General features: G+C 35.6%; 1 protein-coding gene across 1 annotated transcript in view; it reads left to right on the top strand.

Moving 5' to 3' along the window:
* The window catches only part of EYS (EGF-like photoreceptor maintenance factor), a 1,911,700-nt gene that overhangs the window by 1,605,046 nt on the left and 287,039 nt on the right, over positions 1-19,615 (top strand). The window contains exon 32 of the mRNA XM_035296026.3: positions 5,220-5,440. Within this exon, the coding sequence (XP_035151917.3) occupies positions 5,220-5,440 (221 nt within the window). The remainder of the gene's footprint in view (positions 1-5,219; positions 5,441-19,615) is intronic.

Raw genomic sequence — 19,615 nt, 5'->3', positions numbered from 1 at the left:
GTCAAAACAGTGAAAGGTTCACTTTTCCAGGTGTGTGATCAATACACAAAGATGTCAGAGATCCTCGGTGAGAGGAAGGTCATCCTTTGGATGCAGAGTCTGAAAGTTTATGATAGTTTCCAATTGTATTAACAGTGGATCACTTATCTTAACTGATAGAAAGCTCTCCTAATAGTTTGTAGAATGTGAAAACAGACATACACCTATGCTATGTGACAGCTCTATTGATACACCTTGAAACTTTTAGCTTCCCATACCAACCCAAAGATAATCACCCTCTGGGACTTAAATAAGAAATACTCAGGAAAAAAAAACATTAAGGATGCCCTTAGGAGCAGAGACTGGTCTTTAAAAAAGAACAAGATCTCAAATACAGAGTTAGCTTGACCTGTTATGGGTCACGGAGATGCTTTACTCTTCCTAGAATTCAACATGCTTCTGTTCTCTAAAAGTACATCCACATGAAAAGCACATATTAGTATAAATGTAAAGCAAAATTGCTGGGCATCTCTCACACTCTCCTCCCTCCAGATGCCTAACTTAATTATTTGGCTTTAGTTTTTTAATTCTGGCAATGATAGTGTTCCATTTTATTGTATCTGTAATACCAATTTAAACACTTTCAGATATCAGCATGAGGTATGAAAGTGTGTTTGGGGAATGAGGATATCAAAGATGTTACCACACAAATGTTGCTGCATCTACCTGCCATATGCCTAACAGCCCTGAAGAGCAGGGTCTTGTTACCAGTTTATTTAGACATCACTTGTAGCTCATAAATTCTTACAGAGAAGATCTGCATTTTATGTACATCTAAATTATTAGAATTCAATTATATATGTTGCTGATGGTGGGAAAGAAGGAACTGAATCGCAACTTAAATCATGTTAAGTGATTTTAGTATCATTCTGGTCAATGCATATAATTCTGCAATGAACATCAGATGTGAGAAGTGAGTTTATTTATACTCAGTATCAGTTCCCTCTTGTGTCTGATAGTGGTACATCTTACCACACACAGGGGGGTTCTAGAGTTTTTATACAACATGATGTGAAATGCCAGCTTCATCTACAGCTGCGCTGAACAAAACAGCAGCTATTACAAAGCTGGAGGAAAGTTGTAGCTCTGTTGGGATTATCTGGAGAAAGCATGTTAGTCTCCAATGTGGTGCCTACAGGATTTCCAAAGACAGTTTAACTTCTATGAAATATTCATCTTATGTGCAGTCTTTAGAGCTAACTCCCATGTAAGATATGGCCCTGATGTATTGATCAAATAAAGGTAGATCAAGGGCCTAATTTTACAGACTCTTTTTTTCTTCTAATTTTCCATAAATGGGTTAGTTGCCTTTAAGATAGTGTGACTTCTTTTTCTGTTAACTTTTATTTTAGGTTTAGGGGTACATGTGAAGGTTTATTATGTAGGTAAACTCATGTCATGATGTTTTGTTGTACAGATTATTTCATCAACTAGGAATTAAGCCCAGTATCCGATAGTTATTTTTCCTGCCCCTCTCTCTCCTCCTATCCTTCACCCTCAAGTAGACCCCAGTGTCTGTTGTTTCCTTCTTTGTGTTTGTAAGTTCTCATCATTTAGCTCCCACTTATAAGTGAGAATCATGCAGAATTTGGTTTTCTGTTCCTGTGTTAGTTTTCTGAGGATAATGGCCTCCAGCTCCCCTGAAGTTACCACAAAAGACATGATCTCATTCTTTTTTATGGCTGCATATTATTCTATCCATGGTGTATATGTACCGCATTTTCTTTATTTAATCTGTCATTCATTGGAACTTAGGTTGATTCCATGTCTTTGCTATGATGAATAATGCTGAAATGAACATTCAGGTGCATGTGTCTTTGTGGTAGAATGATTTATATTTCTTTGGGTATATATCCAATAATGGAATTGCTGGGTCAAATGGTAGTTCTGCTTTTAGCTCTTTGAGGAATCACCATATTGCTTTCCACAATGGCTAAACCAATTTACACTCCCACCAACAGTGCATAAGTGTTCCTTTTTGTCTGCAACCTAGACAGCATCTGGTTTGTTTGTTTTTTTTTACTTTTTAATAGTAACCATTCTGACTGGTGTAAGATGGTATCTCATTATGGTTTTGATTTGCATTTCTCTAATGATCAGTGACATTGAGCTTTTTTTCATATGCTTGCTGGCTGCATGTATATCTTCTTTTAAAAAGTATCTGTTCATGTTCTATGCCCACTTTTTTTCGTACTGTTTTATTTAAACACAAAGCATGCACATGAGCTGTCTACTCATTTTCTTTGCTTCACAGCGTGGAATTGGGGTGATACCCACTTTTATATGGGGTTATTTTTCTCTTATAAATTTGTATACATTCCTTATAGATGCTAGATATTAGACTTTGTAAGATGCACAGTTTGCAAAAATTTTCTCCCATTCCGTAGATTGTCTGTTTACTCTGTTGACAATTTCTTTTGCTGTGCAGAAGCTCTTAAGTTTAATTAGGTCCCACTTGTCAATTTTTGCTTTTGTTGCAATTGCTTTTGGTGTCTTTGTTATGAAATCTTTGTCTGTTCCTATGTCCAGGATAGTATTGCCTAGATTGTCTTCCAGAGTTTTTATAGTTTTTAGTTTTATATTTAAGTCTTTAATCCATCTTGTTATTTTTTGTATATAGTCTAAGGAGGGGACTAACCTCAGTTTTCTGCATATGGAAAGCCAGTTATCCCAGCAAGATGCTGTGATTTCTTGTGTCTTCTCAAGCAAGAGACTTTTCTTGATCTGTTTTTGGAAAAAAGGTGAATTAAGGAAGTGAACATTATCCAAGCAAAGTTCTACTTCTCATAATGTTTATGTTCAAATTTAAGAGAAAGGAAAAGGTAACATTTTCAGTTTTCCAAGCACCATATGCATGCACTATACATTTTGCTCATATTTCAGTATATTTATAATACATTATTATTACATTAGTTTGTCAGGGTTGCCGTAACAAAGTACCACAAAGTGGGTGGCTTAAACCTCAGAAATGTCGTAGAGTTCCTACAACTCTGGAAACTAGAAACTCAAGAACTGTAGGGTTCTTTCCATATGATGGCTTGAGAAAGATCTGTTTAATGTCTCTCAGCTTGTTTTTGGTAAGGTATTGACAATATTTGATGTTAGGCCATAGATGCATTACCTTGATCTCTGCCTTTTTGTTCACATGGCAATCTCCCTTTGTACAGGTTAGTCTGTATCCAACCTTCTTTATAAAAGTCCTAAAAAGACTATTGCCTTATGAATGTCCTTATAAATATCCAAAAGCTCTTGCTGGATTATAGGTTTTCCTTATTCCAGTATTAACCTCATCTTAACGAATTATATCTACAATGACCCTATTTTTTTTTTTTAATTTTTTATTGGATTATAGGTTTTGGGGTACATGAGCAGAGCATGCAAGACAGTTGCGTAGGTACACACATGGCAGTGTGCTTTGCTTTTCTTCTCCCCTTCACCCACATTTGGCATTTCTCCCCAGGCTATCCGTCCCCACCTCCCCCTCCCACTGGCCCTCCCCTTTTCCCCCCAATAGACCCCAGTGTTTAGTACTCCCCTTTCTGTGTCCATGTGTTCTCATTTTTCATCACCCACCTATGAGTGAGAATATGCGGTGTTTCATTTTCTGTTCTTGTGTCAGTTTGCTGAGGATGATGTTCTCCAGATTCATCCATGTCCCTACAAATGACACGAACTCATCATTTCTGATTGCTGCATAATATTCCATGGTGTATATGTGCCACATTTTTCCAATCCAGTCTATTATCAATGGGCATTTGGGTTGATTCCAGGTCTTTGTTATTGTAAACAGTGCTGTAAACAGTTATATGTAAACATGAACATTCGTGTACATGTGTCCTTATAGTAGAACGATTTATAGTCTTTTGGATATATACCCAGTAATGGGATTGCTGGGTCAAATGGAATTTCTATTTCTAAGGCCTTGAGGAATCGCCACACCGTCTTCCACAATGGTTGAACTAATTTACACTCCCACCAACAGTGTAAAAGTGTTCCTTTTTCTCCACATCCTCTCCAGCATCTGTTGTCTCCAGATTTTTTAATGATCGCCATTCTAACTGGCGTGAGATGGTATCTCAATGTGGTTTTGATTTGCATCTCTCTGATGACCAGTGACGATGAGCATTTTTTCATATGATTGTTGGCCTCATATATGTCTTCTTTCGTAAAGTATCTGTTCATATCCTTTGCCCATTTTTGAATGGGCTTGTTTGTTTTTTTCCTGTAAATCTGTTTGAGTTCTTTGTAAATTCTGGATATCAGCCCTTTGTCAGATGGGTAGACTGCGAAAATTTTTTCCCATTCTGTTGGTTGCCGATCCACTCTAGTGACTGTTTCTTTTGCCGTGCAGAAGCTGTGGAGTTTCATTAGGTCCCATTTGTCTATTTTGGCTTTTGTTGCCAATGCTTTTGGTGTTTTGTTCATGAAGTCCTTGCCTACTCCTATGTCCTGGATAGTTTTGCCTAGATTTCCTTCTAGGGTTTTTATGGTGCCAGGTCTTATGTTTAAGTCTTTAATCCATCTGGAGTTAATTTTAGTGTAAGGTGTCAGGAAGGGGTCCAGTTTCTGCTTTCTGCACATGGCTAGCCAGTTTTCCCAACACCATTTGTTAAACATGGAATCCTTGCCCCATTGCTTGTTTTTGTCAGGTTTATCAAAGATTGTATAGTTGTATGTATGTTGTGTTGCCTCCGGTGCCTCTGTTTTGTTCCATTCAATGACCCTATTTTTAAATAAAGTCACATTGTGAGGTACTAGGGTTTAGAACTTCAGTATATGAATTTGGAGGGAATGCAATTTAACCCCTAACAACAATTAGTTAACATGGTTTTATTTCCTTTTTCAATTATTATTTGGTAATGTTTATACAAAAATGCAAACACATCAGCTCAAAAAATCATTTCAAAGTAATCAATTAACAGGTTTCACTGAGTGTCTATTTTTCTGCTAAATATTATTAGATATTATTAGAGATTTAAAAAAATAGATGTAAAAAAAGACCATTTTCTAAAATAACATATCCTCCCACCTAGAAGAAGGGACAAAACTAGCCAACAACAGCAACCTATTTTCATAGAAAAACACACTAAAACATCCAATTACAGAACCAAACATCCTACATCTTTTCCACACAATCTGACAACACCTTACAATATTTTTTTTTGTTGTTTTTTCTACAGGCATATTTTGAATCAATGTTCCTTGGTCATATTCCTGCAAATGTTCAAATTCATAAGAAAGCAGGTCCTGTTTATGGGTTTAAGGGCTGCATTCTAGACCTTCAAGTTAACAACAAAGAATTCTTCATCATCGACGAAGCACGACGTGGAAAGAATATTGAGAATTGTCATGTACCTTGGTGTGCTCATCATCCATGCCACAATAATGGCACCTGCATCAGGTCAGTACTAGTCTCCTGATTCCCAACCTACATTACATGACCCTGAATTCGTAAAACAACAAGAGCCGGCAGCATTGTCCTCTGAGAGATGGAAAAGACAAGTCCAGAACCCTCAGGTTTTCAATGCGTCACCTCGATGATACACACGTGGTAAATTCTTGTTTGTCCAAAGAAATGTATATATTGTAACTCAAGTGATGAGAGATTCTCAGACTCTGACAATAACTAGGTAACTGGACCTGGTTTTGGCAATTTCGAATGCATCCAAGTTTTTATCAAGGTGTTCCAGCTTTTTGTAAATATAAATAAGTCATTATTCATTGGTGATGTTTTGATATATTTATTAATTTTTATCATACTTGTTTTTTTTTTAATCTGCAAAAAAATAATCTGCTTAGATTGCTAAGATTTGAGATGGAGCAAAAAGTCCCTATGTCTGTGTTTTTCTTTTTATTTGTAATCCTATATCCTATCACGCTTATAAACTTAAGAAGATTTTAATTAAAATTACTTTCTGCTCCATTTAAATGTCTTAATTGAATCAACCCTGAGGGAGCCTCATTTGAACAGTATACAACATATTCCCAATTTCCTTCAGTCATCTGAGAATTCTTTAGTTTGGGACTACAAATAACAACAGAATGGAAGCTGAAACAGATACAACTTACAATAATTCAAGTCAAGAAAAAATTGACCAAATCTCACAGGAACTATTTTAATTAATTAATCTCGGTATTTTCAAGGTACAAGCTATCAAGCAGTCAATAATGACTCCATAAAAGTAAACATCTCTTATACACAGTGTAAAAAGAGAAATCGTATTAAAAAAAGGATTTAAAAATGTGAGGCAAAAATAAACTCTGAAAGTGATCATTAGAACAGAAAATATAAAAAGAAGGAGAGAGAAAGAACCAAATCACAAAGACGAGAAACAGGACTGGACAAATATGATAAAGTCAAGTTGATATAGTTACCAGAGAATTGCAGAATGATAGTAATAAATTTGAAAAAAAATAGAAATCAAGGCATGGTTAGTGGAAAGGGAAGAGAGAGTTTCTTAGAGTGTCTAGAAATTTGGCTTCTGATTCACTGTGGAAGTATGACTTGATTTATACATTGGTACAATAACAGCAACATAGACCTATTCGACATAAGAGAAGTACAACAAATACAGATTTAAAGAATGAAAGTGATTAAATTTGGGGGCTAAGAGTGAAGATATCTCCTTGACCATCATCACTTTCCTCTAGTCTTTACTCAGTAAATTTTTTGCTTTATAATGGACCCACTAACACCAACTGTTTTTCAAAATGTAAGAATGCAAAACTAATTTAGCGAGGCAATTTTCAGAACCCTGCAGAAAAACCTGCAATTCTGTAGAATTAAGCGAAATAGAAACAGGGGAAAAACTTCTCTACTGACTTCATTAATGTCTGAAATATTTGTGTCATTCAACCTAAATAAATATTTTCCATGAGGCTTCATCACTGATGAAATTAAGAAGTGACAAAAATTGTGATTCCTCCCTCCTATATGTGGTGAACATACTCTACTATGGCCCTGCAGTCCCCCACCTGTTGTTGTTCATGCCTTTGTGTGATCCTCCCTCCCTGAATGTGGATGAGACCCGTAACTTACTTTTAACCAACAGACTACCCAATAAACTAAGGTGATGAGATGTCACTTCCAGGATTAGACTGCACAGAAGTGTAAGCTGTATGTTACAAAGAGATTATCTCTTTTGCTGGCTTTGAGGAAGCAAACAGTAGTTTGGGGAAGGCCCACATGACAAGGCACTAAGAATGACCTGCAGCCAACAACCAGCAAGGAGTTGAGGGTGGCCCCTTGCTGACAACCAGCAAATATTGAAGCCCTCATTCTTACAGCTGCAAAGAATTGAATTTTACCAACAACCATATAAGCTTGAAAATGGGCCCTTTCCCAGTCAAGCCTTAAGATGAGACCCCCAACCTAGCCAACACCTTTACTGCAATGTAAGATTCTTAGGCAGAAAACCCAGTGAAACCATGCCCAAACTTGGCCCATGGAAACTGTGAGTTAACTGTTAGTACGTTCTTTTAAACTGCTAAATTGGTGTTAATATTGTTATGCAGGAATCAAACACTAATACACTCTCATTTTCTGGAAAAGTGTCTAACATTACCAACTAAGAGAAATAGGTAAGAATAAGATTTACTTAAGAACATTAACTTTCTGACATTTTGTAAGCCAAGAACATGTTAATAAAATAAACCTCTTATCTGCAAGGATTAAAGAACAACACATTAATTCCAATCTCAATTATTTAATATGTATTTGAAAATAACAATGAAGATAATCATCCTAACAGGATATATATAAGTAGTCTTAGATTTGTTTATACTTTAGATATTGATTCTCTTAGACTTATTCCAACAAACATTATCTGAGAGCCAACTAAGAGCCAAGGTATAGGTAAATCAAAGATGTATATTCAAGACACCAGGTCTGAACACAAAAAGTTTTTATTCTAGTATGGAAGCTCAATCATCTCTTCAAGACGTAAGGTAAATTTTCTCAAAAAAATATATTAGTCAGTCTTCATCATGTACATTATCTCACCTTCCATACTCATTTCTAAATCTCTCAACCCCTCAACCACCACTCCAGAGAAATCTACTGGAATGTCAACTGACTTGGCATGCACTGTTGAAAGACTTCCAGATCTGCATGTTTCCTTATATTGCTGGCCAAATGGAGATGTGCCACTTGTGTATCATTAAGTATAACACTCTTCACATCTTATGAACAACATGCTTTCTATCTTGATTGCCAGTGCTTAACACCTGTAAACTACTCCTTGCACTGCTGCATACAGGACACGCTGCTCCATAGCAGCTGTGACTTATATTCCTGCACCACAATACACGGGAGTTGGCCAGTTCCAAAACAGCATTGTTTTAAATTATTAAAAGGATCTGAGAAGAGGTGCCTGCAGTGTATCGGAAGTTTAATACAAGAGAGCAGATAGTTGTTGGACCACAGAGATTATCAGAATAAGAATACTGTCTTTCACTCTTCCCTGTTCTGTCTAAAACACCAATATCCAACCCTACAGCTAGCACTCCAGCAGTCTGTGTAGTAATCCAAAAAGGAGAACCAGAAAATGTACTGAAGGAGAACACAGACTCCCAATGAGACCATAAGCAGTTTCAGCTCATTAAGAAAAACACAGGTCAAAGAGGTAGGACACAAAGGTCCATCACCGTGACCAACATTCTCCCTCAACAGATGCGTACTCACACTTGGCATACACTGAGCAGTGTAGAGGCTTCCAACAAAGAAATTTAGAGAAACCCTGTCCTACTGAGTGAGCCCCATTCTGATTTTGACAAAATGGATCTGAACTGACTTCATGGTTTTGGTCACTCACTTCCTACCTATGTTGTTAGTGGAAGCCAAAGATTCTCTTTCTCTTTCTCTTTCTGCTGTTACATCATAAAGTGGATTTCTCCACAATCTTCTAAATTTTCTTCCAGTTTCTTCTCACCCTTTGGTTCTGTTTTCTACCTCAGTCCATGCCATCTGACCTGATCTTACTCCTGAGCCTATCTAGGCAGAGTTTTAAACTTCCCTTTGCCTTTCTCCTATTTTCTCAGAAGAGGAAACTGGATGCAAGACAGCTTTCAAAATAGCAGATCAATTTCAATAATATGTGTTAATATTCAGCCTCTCTGGATTCAAAGAGAATGAACAAGATGGCCTGATGAAATTCTTTATAGGCTTACAAGTTATATTACTTTATTTTCAAAGTAATAGACTGTTTATGTTCAGAGTAAAAGAGTGGTTATTACAGAGACAGGAAGAAAGCCCTTTTACCTCTCTACTTGCCTCTCTCAAAATACAGAGACACTGATGTTTTAATACTATAGCATGTATGTTTAAAGTTTTTACCTTGAAATGTGAATAACAATTACTCATCACAGTTTAATAGTTCTAGGATAGGACTCTAATTCAAAGGTTGGAGAATGTTTCCTAATGGGGTATATGAGAACCTTAAGAAAGAGAGATTTTTCACCACACACACACACACACACACACACACACACACACACAGACAGACTTGAGCATTCTAATCCACATCTCCTGAAAATGCATGCCTATTTTCCTCAATAAGTTAAGAATAATAGTACTATAGCATGAGATAACCCCTAAAGAAATCACCTCTCTACACAAGAGTAGGGTAATGAATGAATAGAGTTTTAGTCCCATAGAGTTAGACTTTAGGTTCACAAAATGACATGCTGTTACCATGGATATTTGTAAAGAAAATCATCACTAATTTTTCTACCTTGGTGGATCTAATTTACTGCTGTAAAGAGCTGTTCCTACACTGTATATGAGTGTAATCTGCTTACAAGAGGACAAATTTCATGTTGAAAAGTATTAAGGAAAGTAACACTTCAGCAGTTTTACTGAGCAAATGTCATTCTGCTTTGAGTACCATCACATGTTTCTGAATAGTGTCCAATCTTTGTTCATTTTGTTATAAATCTGTACCAGAATTTTCAAACCCCTGTGGTTGCTCATTTCGGAGAAGTTCAAATTGCATATAGTGAAATTCAGCTTAGAAAGTAATACAGAAGGGTTGTTCTGAGTATCCAAATCTCTATGGATTTAAAACAAGCTGTTTCCAAAAGGGCATAGGAAGGTTAGCAAATTAAACAGATAATATTTAAATCACTTTTCCCTTTCTGAGCCAAATGATTTTAAATAAATTAAACAATAATTAAAAGGAGCATCAGGTTTGGGAATATACCCTACACAACCACACCACTAGAAACTTACATCACTGACATTACAGCAAATAATTATTGAGACACTAATTTTAAATTTATTTTTATTTGTATCAGGAGATAAGCACATATAAATATATTTTATCATGCACTGAAAGTCAGTAATTCCCACATCTCAAAGAATCTGCTTTCTATGTTTCTAACTGTTCTCATAGCTTTTACTCATCACTAACCAGTGCTATACTCCATGTTCTAAGACAGAGTCCAGCAAACATTTTCTGTAAAGAGCCAGATAGCAAATATCAGACTTTGTATTGCAACAACTTAACTCTCCTATTGCAGCAGAAATGTAGCCACTGACAAAATGTAAACAAGTGTTTATGACTGTGTTGTGTTCCAATAAAACTTTATTTACCAAAATAGGTAGCTGGCAGGATTTGGTGAAAGGGCCATCATTTGCAGACCACTGAACTGGGCAACAAATGGATAAATTAGTGTTATTCAACTAACTGAGCAAGACTGAAGAAATCAAACCCAACTCAAATTAATAATTTTTCCATATTAAGCAAGCTTCAAACAGGGTATGTATTTGTTTGACATTCAGAAATTATCATTATTCATAGTATCCCATGTGAATAGAGGTGAGTTTGTTTCCTTTATTCTTTACTTTCAATCCATTTTTCCCTATTATCTCATTTTGTAGACATTTTTTTAGCATTGGCAGAAAGAAGGCAGTTTTTCATGATTACTGAGGTTTTTAGTTTCCAGCTCATTTAGCACTTCAAAATCAGCTGGGAGTCATAAATTGAATTTGAAATTGCAATAGTAAGAACTGTTACAAAATGTAAAGAATGGCTATTATGTCTTAGCTTTTCCATTTGTTTTATAATAAGTTGCAACCCTCACAAAATTTTTGATTGTCTTTATTGTCATTTCACAATGTCATGTAGTTAGGAATCACCTGCTGAGATCTTTTAGTTTTTGTTCTGTATCTAGTCCAGATTACTCCAGTCTAATTCAGCAATCTACCCTATTCTTCTAAATACCACAGGAAAAAAAGGGCCTATTTCAGGTCAATTTCTTACCACACATTTTGACTAATAACATTTTCAAATATTTAACCCTTCTTAACTGCTACACTTTCTGTCTGTAGTCTACATCCTTGAAATTGTACACAGGATTTAAGTGTCCCTTGTACTAGAAGACTTCTATATTTGGTTAGATTATCTCAACTGTAAAAGTTTACCAGTGAACCTCCAAATGTCTCCATTGTAGGCAGCCCTTGTTGCTACAGAAACAGGGGGGAAAATACTAACCAGGTTTTAGGTAAGAACCTAGAAGCATACATGGTTTTATAGTTTTCCCTATCTTTTCATTGTACTAATTAATTGAATATTTAAGGTATTTTCTACATAATTAATTCACTAAAATCAGTCTCTAGTGTGTGAGTATCAAAAGAATTTTTTCTTCTGTCATCAATATTGTCCATACTCTGTAGGATTCCACTTTACTTTCCCTCACTGGAATATCATGCAGGTTTCAGAGCCCTCTATGTATGTTCACACATTAAATCATATGGTTCAAACTACACCAATTTAAAATTTCTGTCTCATAATCCAATTTAGTGATCCACTAGCCCTCTGCCAGGTTAGACAAACCTCAGGTTCAAGAATTAGAGTGGGGAAGTAATGTGATGAGTTCTTGATTTCTTTCTATCCCTCTCCTGTTTCTAGTTTCTCCAGGTTTGGGTCTGGCTTGGGGAAGGAGAGATTTGACTGAAAAAATACAGAAAGGTTTTCTTATGAACTGGTGCCATTATGGTTCTGTATTTAGATTTTGTACCTTCTGACACAGAAACTCAGTGCTGGATCTCTTGTCAGATACATGCAGGAGTCTTCACCAAGTCTTCCTCCAAGGGCCACTCAAGGGTTCAGTTGCCTGAGTTGGGAAATGTTCTCTGGTTTATTCTCTCCACCCATCCTTCACAGCTCCTTACCTGCTGACATCCCCTCACCCAGTAGCAGAGTTGGCCTACTTAGAAGCTAATGAAGCTTAAGAGGCCCTCAACCTTGCACATGTCTTTCTGAGACTGGGAGCTGCTAGGAATTGCAACAATTTCTCACAATTTCCTTTGGGAAGGGAAATCAAGTTGCAATCAGGAAACATCGCCATGTAACCTCTAGTGTTTGACAGCATAATAGGGTAACAATATTAGTTATTGATAAATTATTAGCTATCAATAATTTATTGCATGTTTCAAAATAGCTAAAAGATAACATTTGAAACGTTCTCAACATGAAGAAATTATAAATGTTTGAAGTGATAGATATTACAATTATGCTAACTTGATAATTACACATATGCATGTATTAAAATATCACATGTACCCCATAAATATGCAAAATTATATTTGTACATATTCTATATTATATATAGATTACTGTATATGTACAGTAATATACAGTAATATTTATCCCTTTTACAATTGTGTATCCATTTTTAAAACTACAGTACAGTAGGAGGCTGCACTGAGTAATAATAAAACTCTGGTCTCCTGGAAAAAAAAAAAACTATAGTACAATTAAAAAGAGAGTTCAGAGAAAGAGACCGAAACTCCAAATATTGAAGTAATTTGCTGTGATTTATTTTCTCATTCAAAATAATCACTTTTATGTATAATTTTTATTTAAATCTCTAAAATATTTTGCTTATAAAATGCCATAAAATTATATGAGCTTCAGGCCCCACAAAATCTAAACTTCCCTCTACAATTCTCTGAGATGGGATTCTGGCAAAATAACTCAAGCCCAGTGTCAAAGTTTAATTTTCAAAAAGTTACAAACATGATGTTTATACAGTTGTATAAACCACATACCAAAGATTCATTTAGTTCCTATATGAAGCAACCATCACAAAGGTAAAGTTGGTTGAAAAAGAATTCAAGAGAGTGAGCTTTTATAGGCACTGAAAAGATGCTAAAATAAGATTGCAAGGTTAGAGGCAATATTATATTGCCTTATAATATTTTATAAGGCAATAAAATGTAATTTCGTGATGTTTTCTACCAGCCTGTATTCATTTGCATCTCCATCAAACCACAACCTACAAGTTAGCATGTAACTTCACAGAGTCGTGGTCTAATTAATGGTATTAACAGTATTAATGCACTTCATCACAGTGTTTCAGTCAACAACAGACCAAATATCTGATGGTGGCCCCACAGGATTGTAATGGAGCTGAAAAGTTTCTATTTTCTAGTGATGTTGTGGCTAATGTAACATCATAGCACAATTCCTTTTGTTTTTATAAATTTAGTGTAGAGTAAGTGCATGGCATTTATAAAGTCTACAGGAACATACAGTATGTTTTAGCCCTTTACATTCACTCACCACTCACTCACTGATTCACACAGGGCAACTTCCAGTTCTGTAAGCTCCTTTCATAATAAGGGTCCTATATATATAGGTGTACCATTTCTTCTCTTTTATACTGTATTTTTATGGCATCTTTTATTTTTTTAGATACACAAATACCACTGTGATACAATTATCTAGAGTATTCAGTACATGTTTCAGTACTACATGCTGTACAGATTCGTATTATAGCTTAGGAGCAATAGGCCATACTGTATAACCTAGGTGGATAGTAAGCTATGCCATCTAGGTTTGTATAAGTATGCTCTATGATGCTCGAACACTGATGACATCACATAATGAGACATTTCTCAGAAGTGTTATTGAGTGACACCTAACCTTAAACAGTGAGCCAAATAAAAATGCACCTTCTAGAGAATTATATAATCCTTATATCAGCGCATCAGACAACGCTCTAGTATGATATTATAAGAACATGCGGCTCTCCTTTGTATTATTTCTCATTTTTGCACCTTTTCTGAACACCACTTTCTGCATTACCAAAGATAGGAGCTCCAGCTGCTTCAGTGTAACCCTCAGCTGTCCTTAATGTTTAACAAGAAAAGGTCGTGATAAGCAAAGAAGTACTTACACAAATATACACATGCTATTAGGAAAGAAGAGAAGGAGAAACACAGGCATGCTTTAACTCATTGTTACTTAGACAGAGAGTAGTGCATCACAACAAAAATTTTGGTAATTATTTTCTGTTTTTTTCCTAGAACATCCGTGTTTATAAATTATTTTGATCTAAATATGTCTGATTAAAATAGAATATGTATCCTTCATACCATCAATCTGTCCCTTCTTTTATACTATGAGCACCTATGGAGACTCTTTCGTAGTAAGCAGCGTAATGATCATTGGATTCACAAAGATAAACAAGACATGGAAACCTGTTCCATATAGTACTTTGCTGATAATAATCTCAAGTGTGTAAAACATAAAGGCATGCAAAACAAATTGGGTTCTCCATTTATACATATGAAGTGCAAGTTAGGTTAAAACAGCCTAGGTTTCACAATTTCTATTGTTTATCGTTTTTTATCTCATTTCTTTGCTCCATTCTACAAGTGCCAGGTCTTGTGAAAATGGATTGATGTGAGGTCATTTCTTCTTGCTTGGAGAGTGTGACTGAAGCTGCAGGGTTTTTAGTTGCTTGTAAAAGTGGATCACATATTTGGAAAGCATAACTCTTACCAATGTAAGTGTCACCAGTTCTTGGTAAGGTACAAATGCAGTTTAAATTGATTTTCTAACCACTTTTATTACTGCCATCCTTGAGAGTAGCAACAAGGACTGGGCATTTGTTTTTACAGGGCATAAAGCATTTACTAATAGATCGTCGGCAAATCAGAGCTTTATTAAAGTCATGATTACAAATACAATTATATTTTAATGAGAACAAATAAGATTAACTATGAAGAAAATTCCTTACGCCAAATTTGAAAAGCCTCTCAGAGTTAAACGTTTCAAGGATTGACCAATGGAAGAGACCACTATCAAATTCCACATATATTTTTTATATCATATTTATGCAGCAAGGTCAAATAAGTAGGGGGAAAAATCTCATCTTCAATTTTCTCTACCCTTAGGTAATGATACATGGAGAACTCATTTACCCTGATTGATCTTTCTGGGCATAAGAGACTTCTGCGGCTTAAATCCCATCTGAAAACTACCCTTTCTGTCCTTTTTACATAATGCTAATAGTTTCTCCCTCGCTCTCTTCTTCAAAGAACAAGCCCACTAAATTTGACCTGCTAATATGGTTTTCTTGACTGTCACTTTCCTTCAAAAACGATTTATTAATGTTTTTATTAGTAAGAAAAGATATGTTAAAGCTTGTTTATTTTGTAAGTAGAAGCATTTATTTTTGTTAACCACTTACAGATTGAATTCATGCACCAAAAAAAGTAAATACATAAAGATATGGCAAATTGTGTTAATCACTATGATTTTTACATATAATTAAACATGCCACTGTTAAAATTGTGTGAAAAGCCTGACAAACAAAGTGAAAACAGAGCAAAGTTAAAGCCAGAACAAAATGTGAGATATTCAGAATCCTTTGGCTTTGGGTTTACAAAATGCTTAAAATAAGAAGTTTAAATGATTAGTTTAGAAAGAAAACAAAACAATCCTTTTGGTTAAGTAATAGACAAAGTTGCCAAGCCTTACATTTTTTTCCTCACCCATTTGCTGCTAGATCTTGTACCTTAAGAAAACTGCTTAACCTTTTATTCTAGAAAAATGAAGTAAAATTTGCTCCCACCTGCCTACCTAAACCCTGAGTGATTTGAAGCCAAAAGTGAAAACTTGGTAAAGACTTGAGAGTATATGAACTACTTGGGAGAAAACTGTAAAATGAATCTGGATATTGTTTACTGATAGTAAATGTCATGGTTTCAAGCAAGTACTGTCCAGATATTACCACCACTGATTACCACTGACCTAATAATTACCAAGTGCTGTCTGCGGTGGGATATGCATAGTCACATTGTTCTCATACTAATTTATCTTAAAATAAAGTTACTACTTAAAATATCTTTATAACATAGTTTTAAATTTTTGTTTCAAAAATAATGTAGTATAAATGAATTAAGAGATTGGTTCAAATGAACACTAATAATAAAGACAGGATAAATTCTAATATTTTAGACTTTAATTCAACACTCTCTATCCTAATATCTGAAATGTAAATTAAGCATTTCTTCCATCACAATTAAAAAAGGTTAGTTCTGTTCTCGCAAATTTAAGTTCCTTGTAGTTTCTGGACAAGAAGAAGACATTTATTCAGCCAACAAACATATGGAAAAAAGCTCATTATCACTGGTCATTAGAGAAATGCAAATCAAAACCACAATGAGATACCATCTTATGCCAGTTAGTATGGCAATCATTAAAAAGTCAGGAGACAACAGATGCTGGAGAGGATGTAGAGATATAGGAACATTTTCACACCGTTGGTGGGAGTGTAAATTAGCTCAATCATTGTGGAAGGCAGTATAGTAATTCCTCAAGGATCTAGAACCAGGAATACCAATTGACCCAGCAATCCCATTACTGGGTATATACTCAAAGGATTATAAATCATTCTACTATAAAGACATATGCACATGTATGTTTACTGTAGCGCTATTCACAATAGCAAAGACTTGGAACCAACCCAAATGCCCATCAACGATAGACTGGATAAAGAAAATGTGGCTCATATAATTCATGGAATGCTATGCAACCATAAAAAAGATGAGTTCATGTCCTTTACAGAGACATGGATGAAGCTAGAAACCATTATTCTCAGCAAACTAACACAGGGACAGAAAACCAAACACGGCATGTTCTCATTCATAAGTTCCCACTTGTTCTATCCCATTGAACAATGAGAACACATGGACACAGGAAGGGAAACATCACATACCAGGGCCTGTCAGGGGTTGGAGAGATAGGGGAGGGATAGCATTAGGGGAAATACCTAATGTAGATGACAGGTTGATGGGTGCAGTAAACCACCATGGCATGTGTATACCTATGTAACAAACCTGCACATTCTGCACATGTATCCCAGAACTTAAATTATAATAACAAAAAAGGTTACTTCTCTAAATTATTCAGTAACTAGTTTTAGAAATGGGAATTACACATAAGGACTAGGCAATATAAAAAAATTATAGCTTCATCATTTTAGATTACTCTAACAGGCAAGAGGTCTGTGTTTTGCCCTTCCTCTTAAGTATGCCGCTAACCATTTCTGAACTTCACTTTCATCATTTGTGTAGAGAGGGAATTAAACTAGACTGGAATTTTCAAAGCTATTTTTCAAGTATGGTAATAAGCATTCCTTGGGGAAAGAAAGGCGGGTAAGGAGAAATTTCTGTAAGACAAATTCATAAAATGTCATATGTTCTAATCTCCCTCTTGGAATTTCAAAAGAAATCTTATAGAAAAGAACTCATTTAACTCTGCTCAGAAGAACCTAAACTAATCATCAAGAAAAATAAAGTATTTTTCCAGGAATGCCTATTAAGTACTAATATCACATAAAATATTCTCTTTCTCAGAAACAGAGTGAAGGAATGCTTGAACAAATGATATAAACAAGGCCCAACAAGTGAAATTCACTTCTACTTTAAGAAGACTTCTAGAGTAGAAGATTATACAGCAACAGTTGGGAAAGTCTTTGAGTTGAGCATGCTTGAGTACCAAGAATCCTTTCTTCATATCTGACCTAATTTGCCATGTGCTTTAAGATATGCAGTTTTGTCTTTTCTGTCTGAGATTAATAGAATTTATGACAAATGCAGTTGAAATGCAACAAAATTGGCAGAAAATCATGCCCAAAATACCTGAGTTCAGTCTTGAGGTAGGAAATTACCTAGCTGTTAGATCTATGTGGTGGGATTGTGCCTGAATATCCGCCTGACTAATTTCTTTCCCCTCTTCTCTCCCACAAATACTCTGGGGCTTATTTATTTCCTTCTCCAGTCTACCTATCCACATAGAAACACAAGTTAAAGCCTCAAAAATGTTCTAGACCTAAATGTGAGCCACAAATATTTATATCCATGATTGCAGAATGACATTTTCTTCTCCCATGGAGAAAACTGAAGATCAACTTAGATTAAGTCTAAGAATCTTAGACTCCTTCCAGTGCTATTGTTTATAGTCTAGAAGTGTATAATCTAATTGAAGTATTCAGAGAATGCATGTTGAATTAAATATATTAAGGAATATTTTCCTGTTTTATACTCTATCATTGTATGTATTAAACATCTATTACCATGCATACTGAGGGCTGCTGAGAAAATCTTTTAACATGTTAGTCAGGTGAACTAAAAACTCAAATAATGCTAGGATGGAGCAAATCACACTGACAGGTAGATCATCCTTAAGTTGAAATAGGCAGAAGAGATTACTTAGATGTTGTCATAGTGCAGTTCTTCATCGCTGGACCTGACTATCTGTTGTCTGTTGTACTTTACAACTTTGTAGGGTTGGAGGTTTACTTGTAGACTTTTGTCCAGTAAAAATGGGAATAAATTGTTTCCAATAAAAAGGACCCTAAATGTTACAATTTATTATCCTGTTGGACATTACATATTTTTATATCCAACCCAGCAATCTTAATATTGCTTTTCAGATGTTCTTTAAATTACTTTTGGCATCTTACTATTTTCCTAATTAATTACTGAGTTAAATAAAATCTTGACATGCATTCATATTGTATTTGCAAAAGTCATGATTTTACCATTACAAAATTATACTTTATCAAAACTGTCTTCCAGTTTCCTTCCTCTCATCATTTTTAAATAAAAGAACATGGATTAAAATGAAGACAAAATGCACATTGAAGTAAGAAAGCAGTCATGGTGGAGAAGGGGAAAGACAAGGTCAACCCTCTTGCTGCAGGACTGGGGAGAAGGCATCACTTCTCTGTCAGTAAGATGTGCTCCATCATCCTACAGATCTTCTATCTAGGGAACCATGGCCAGCTCTGAACACAGAGCAAGTGCAGCAGCTCAGGACACCTTGCTCATGAGGGCCTTCACTAGGAGTGTAATGCTGTGAAGCGGTCATTTAAAAATTCTTAACATAATATCTTTGAATTTAGCTTTTGTAAATGAAATAAGTTGGTAAAATGGAGCAGGTGCCAGGGCTTTGGAGCCACAGCTTACAGTTAGTCCCACCCTCACCACCTCACCGTGTCTCCAGGAAAAGTTCTCGGCTACCTGCTTTTCTTCTCCAACCCAGTAACCACAGTCATCTCCACTCGTAGTGGGGTCTGGGTATGGACACAGGGAGAGTCAGGGTTGGGTACATACATTCAATGTGCTCAACTCAGTGCAGGTCCCCGGTGCCTGTGAAGGTCTGCTCTCACTCCATGAGTGTCCCCATGACAGAGGAAGTGGCATTAAGTGCAAATAATTTTTTTTTAAGTGGTAAAAGCTTGCGAGAGAGAGACAGAGAGACTACAACAGAAAGTCAAA

Source organism: Callithrix jacchus, chromosome 4 (genome assembly GCF_049354715.1).
Source record: "Callithrix jacchus isolate 240 chromosome 4, calJac240_pri, whole genome shotgun sequence".
Classification (NCBI taxonomy): Eukaryota; Metazoa; Chordata; class Mammalia; order Primates; family Cebidae; genus Callithrix; species Callithrix jacchus.
This window is presented reverse-complemented; position numbering and strand designations above follow the sequence as displayed.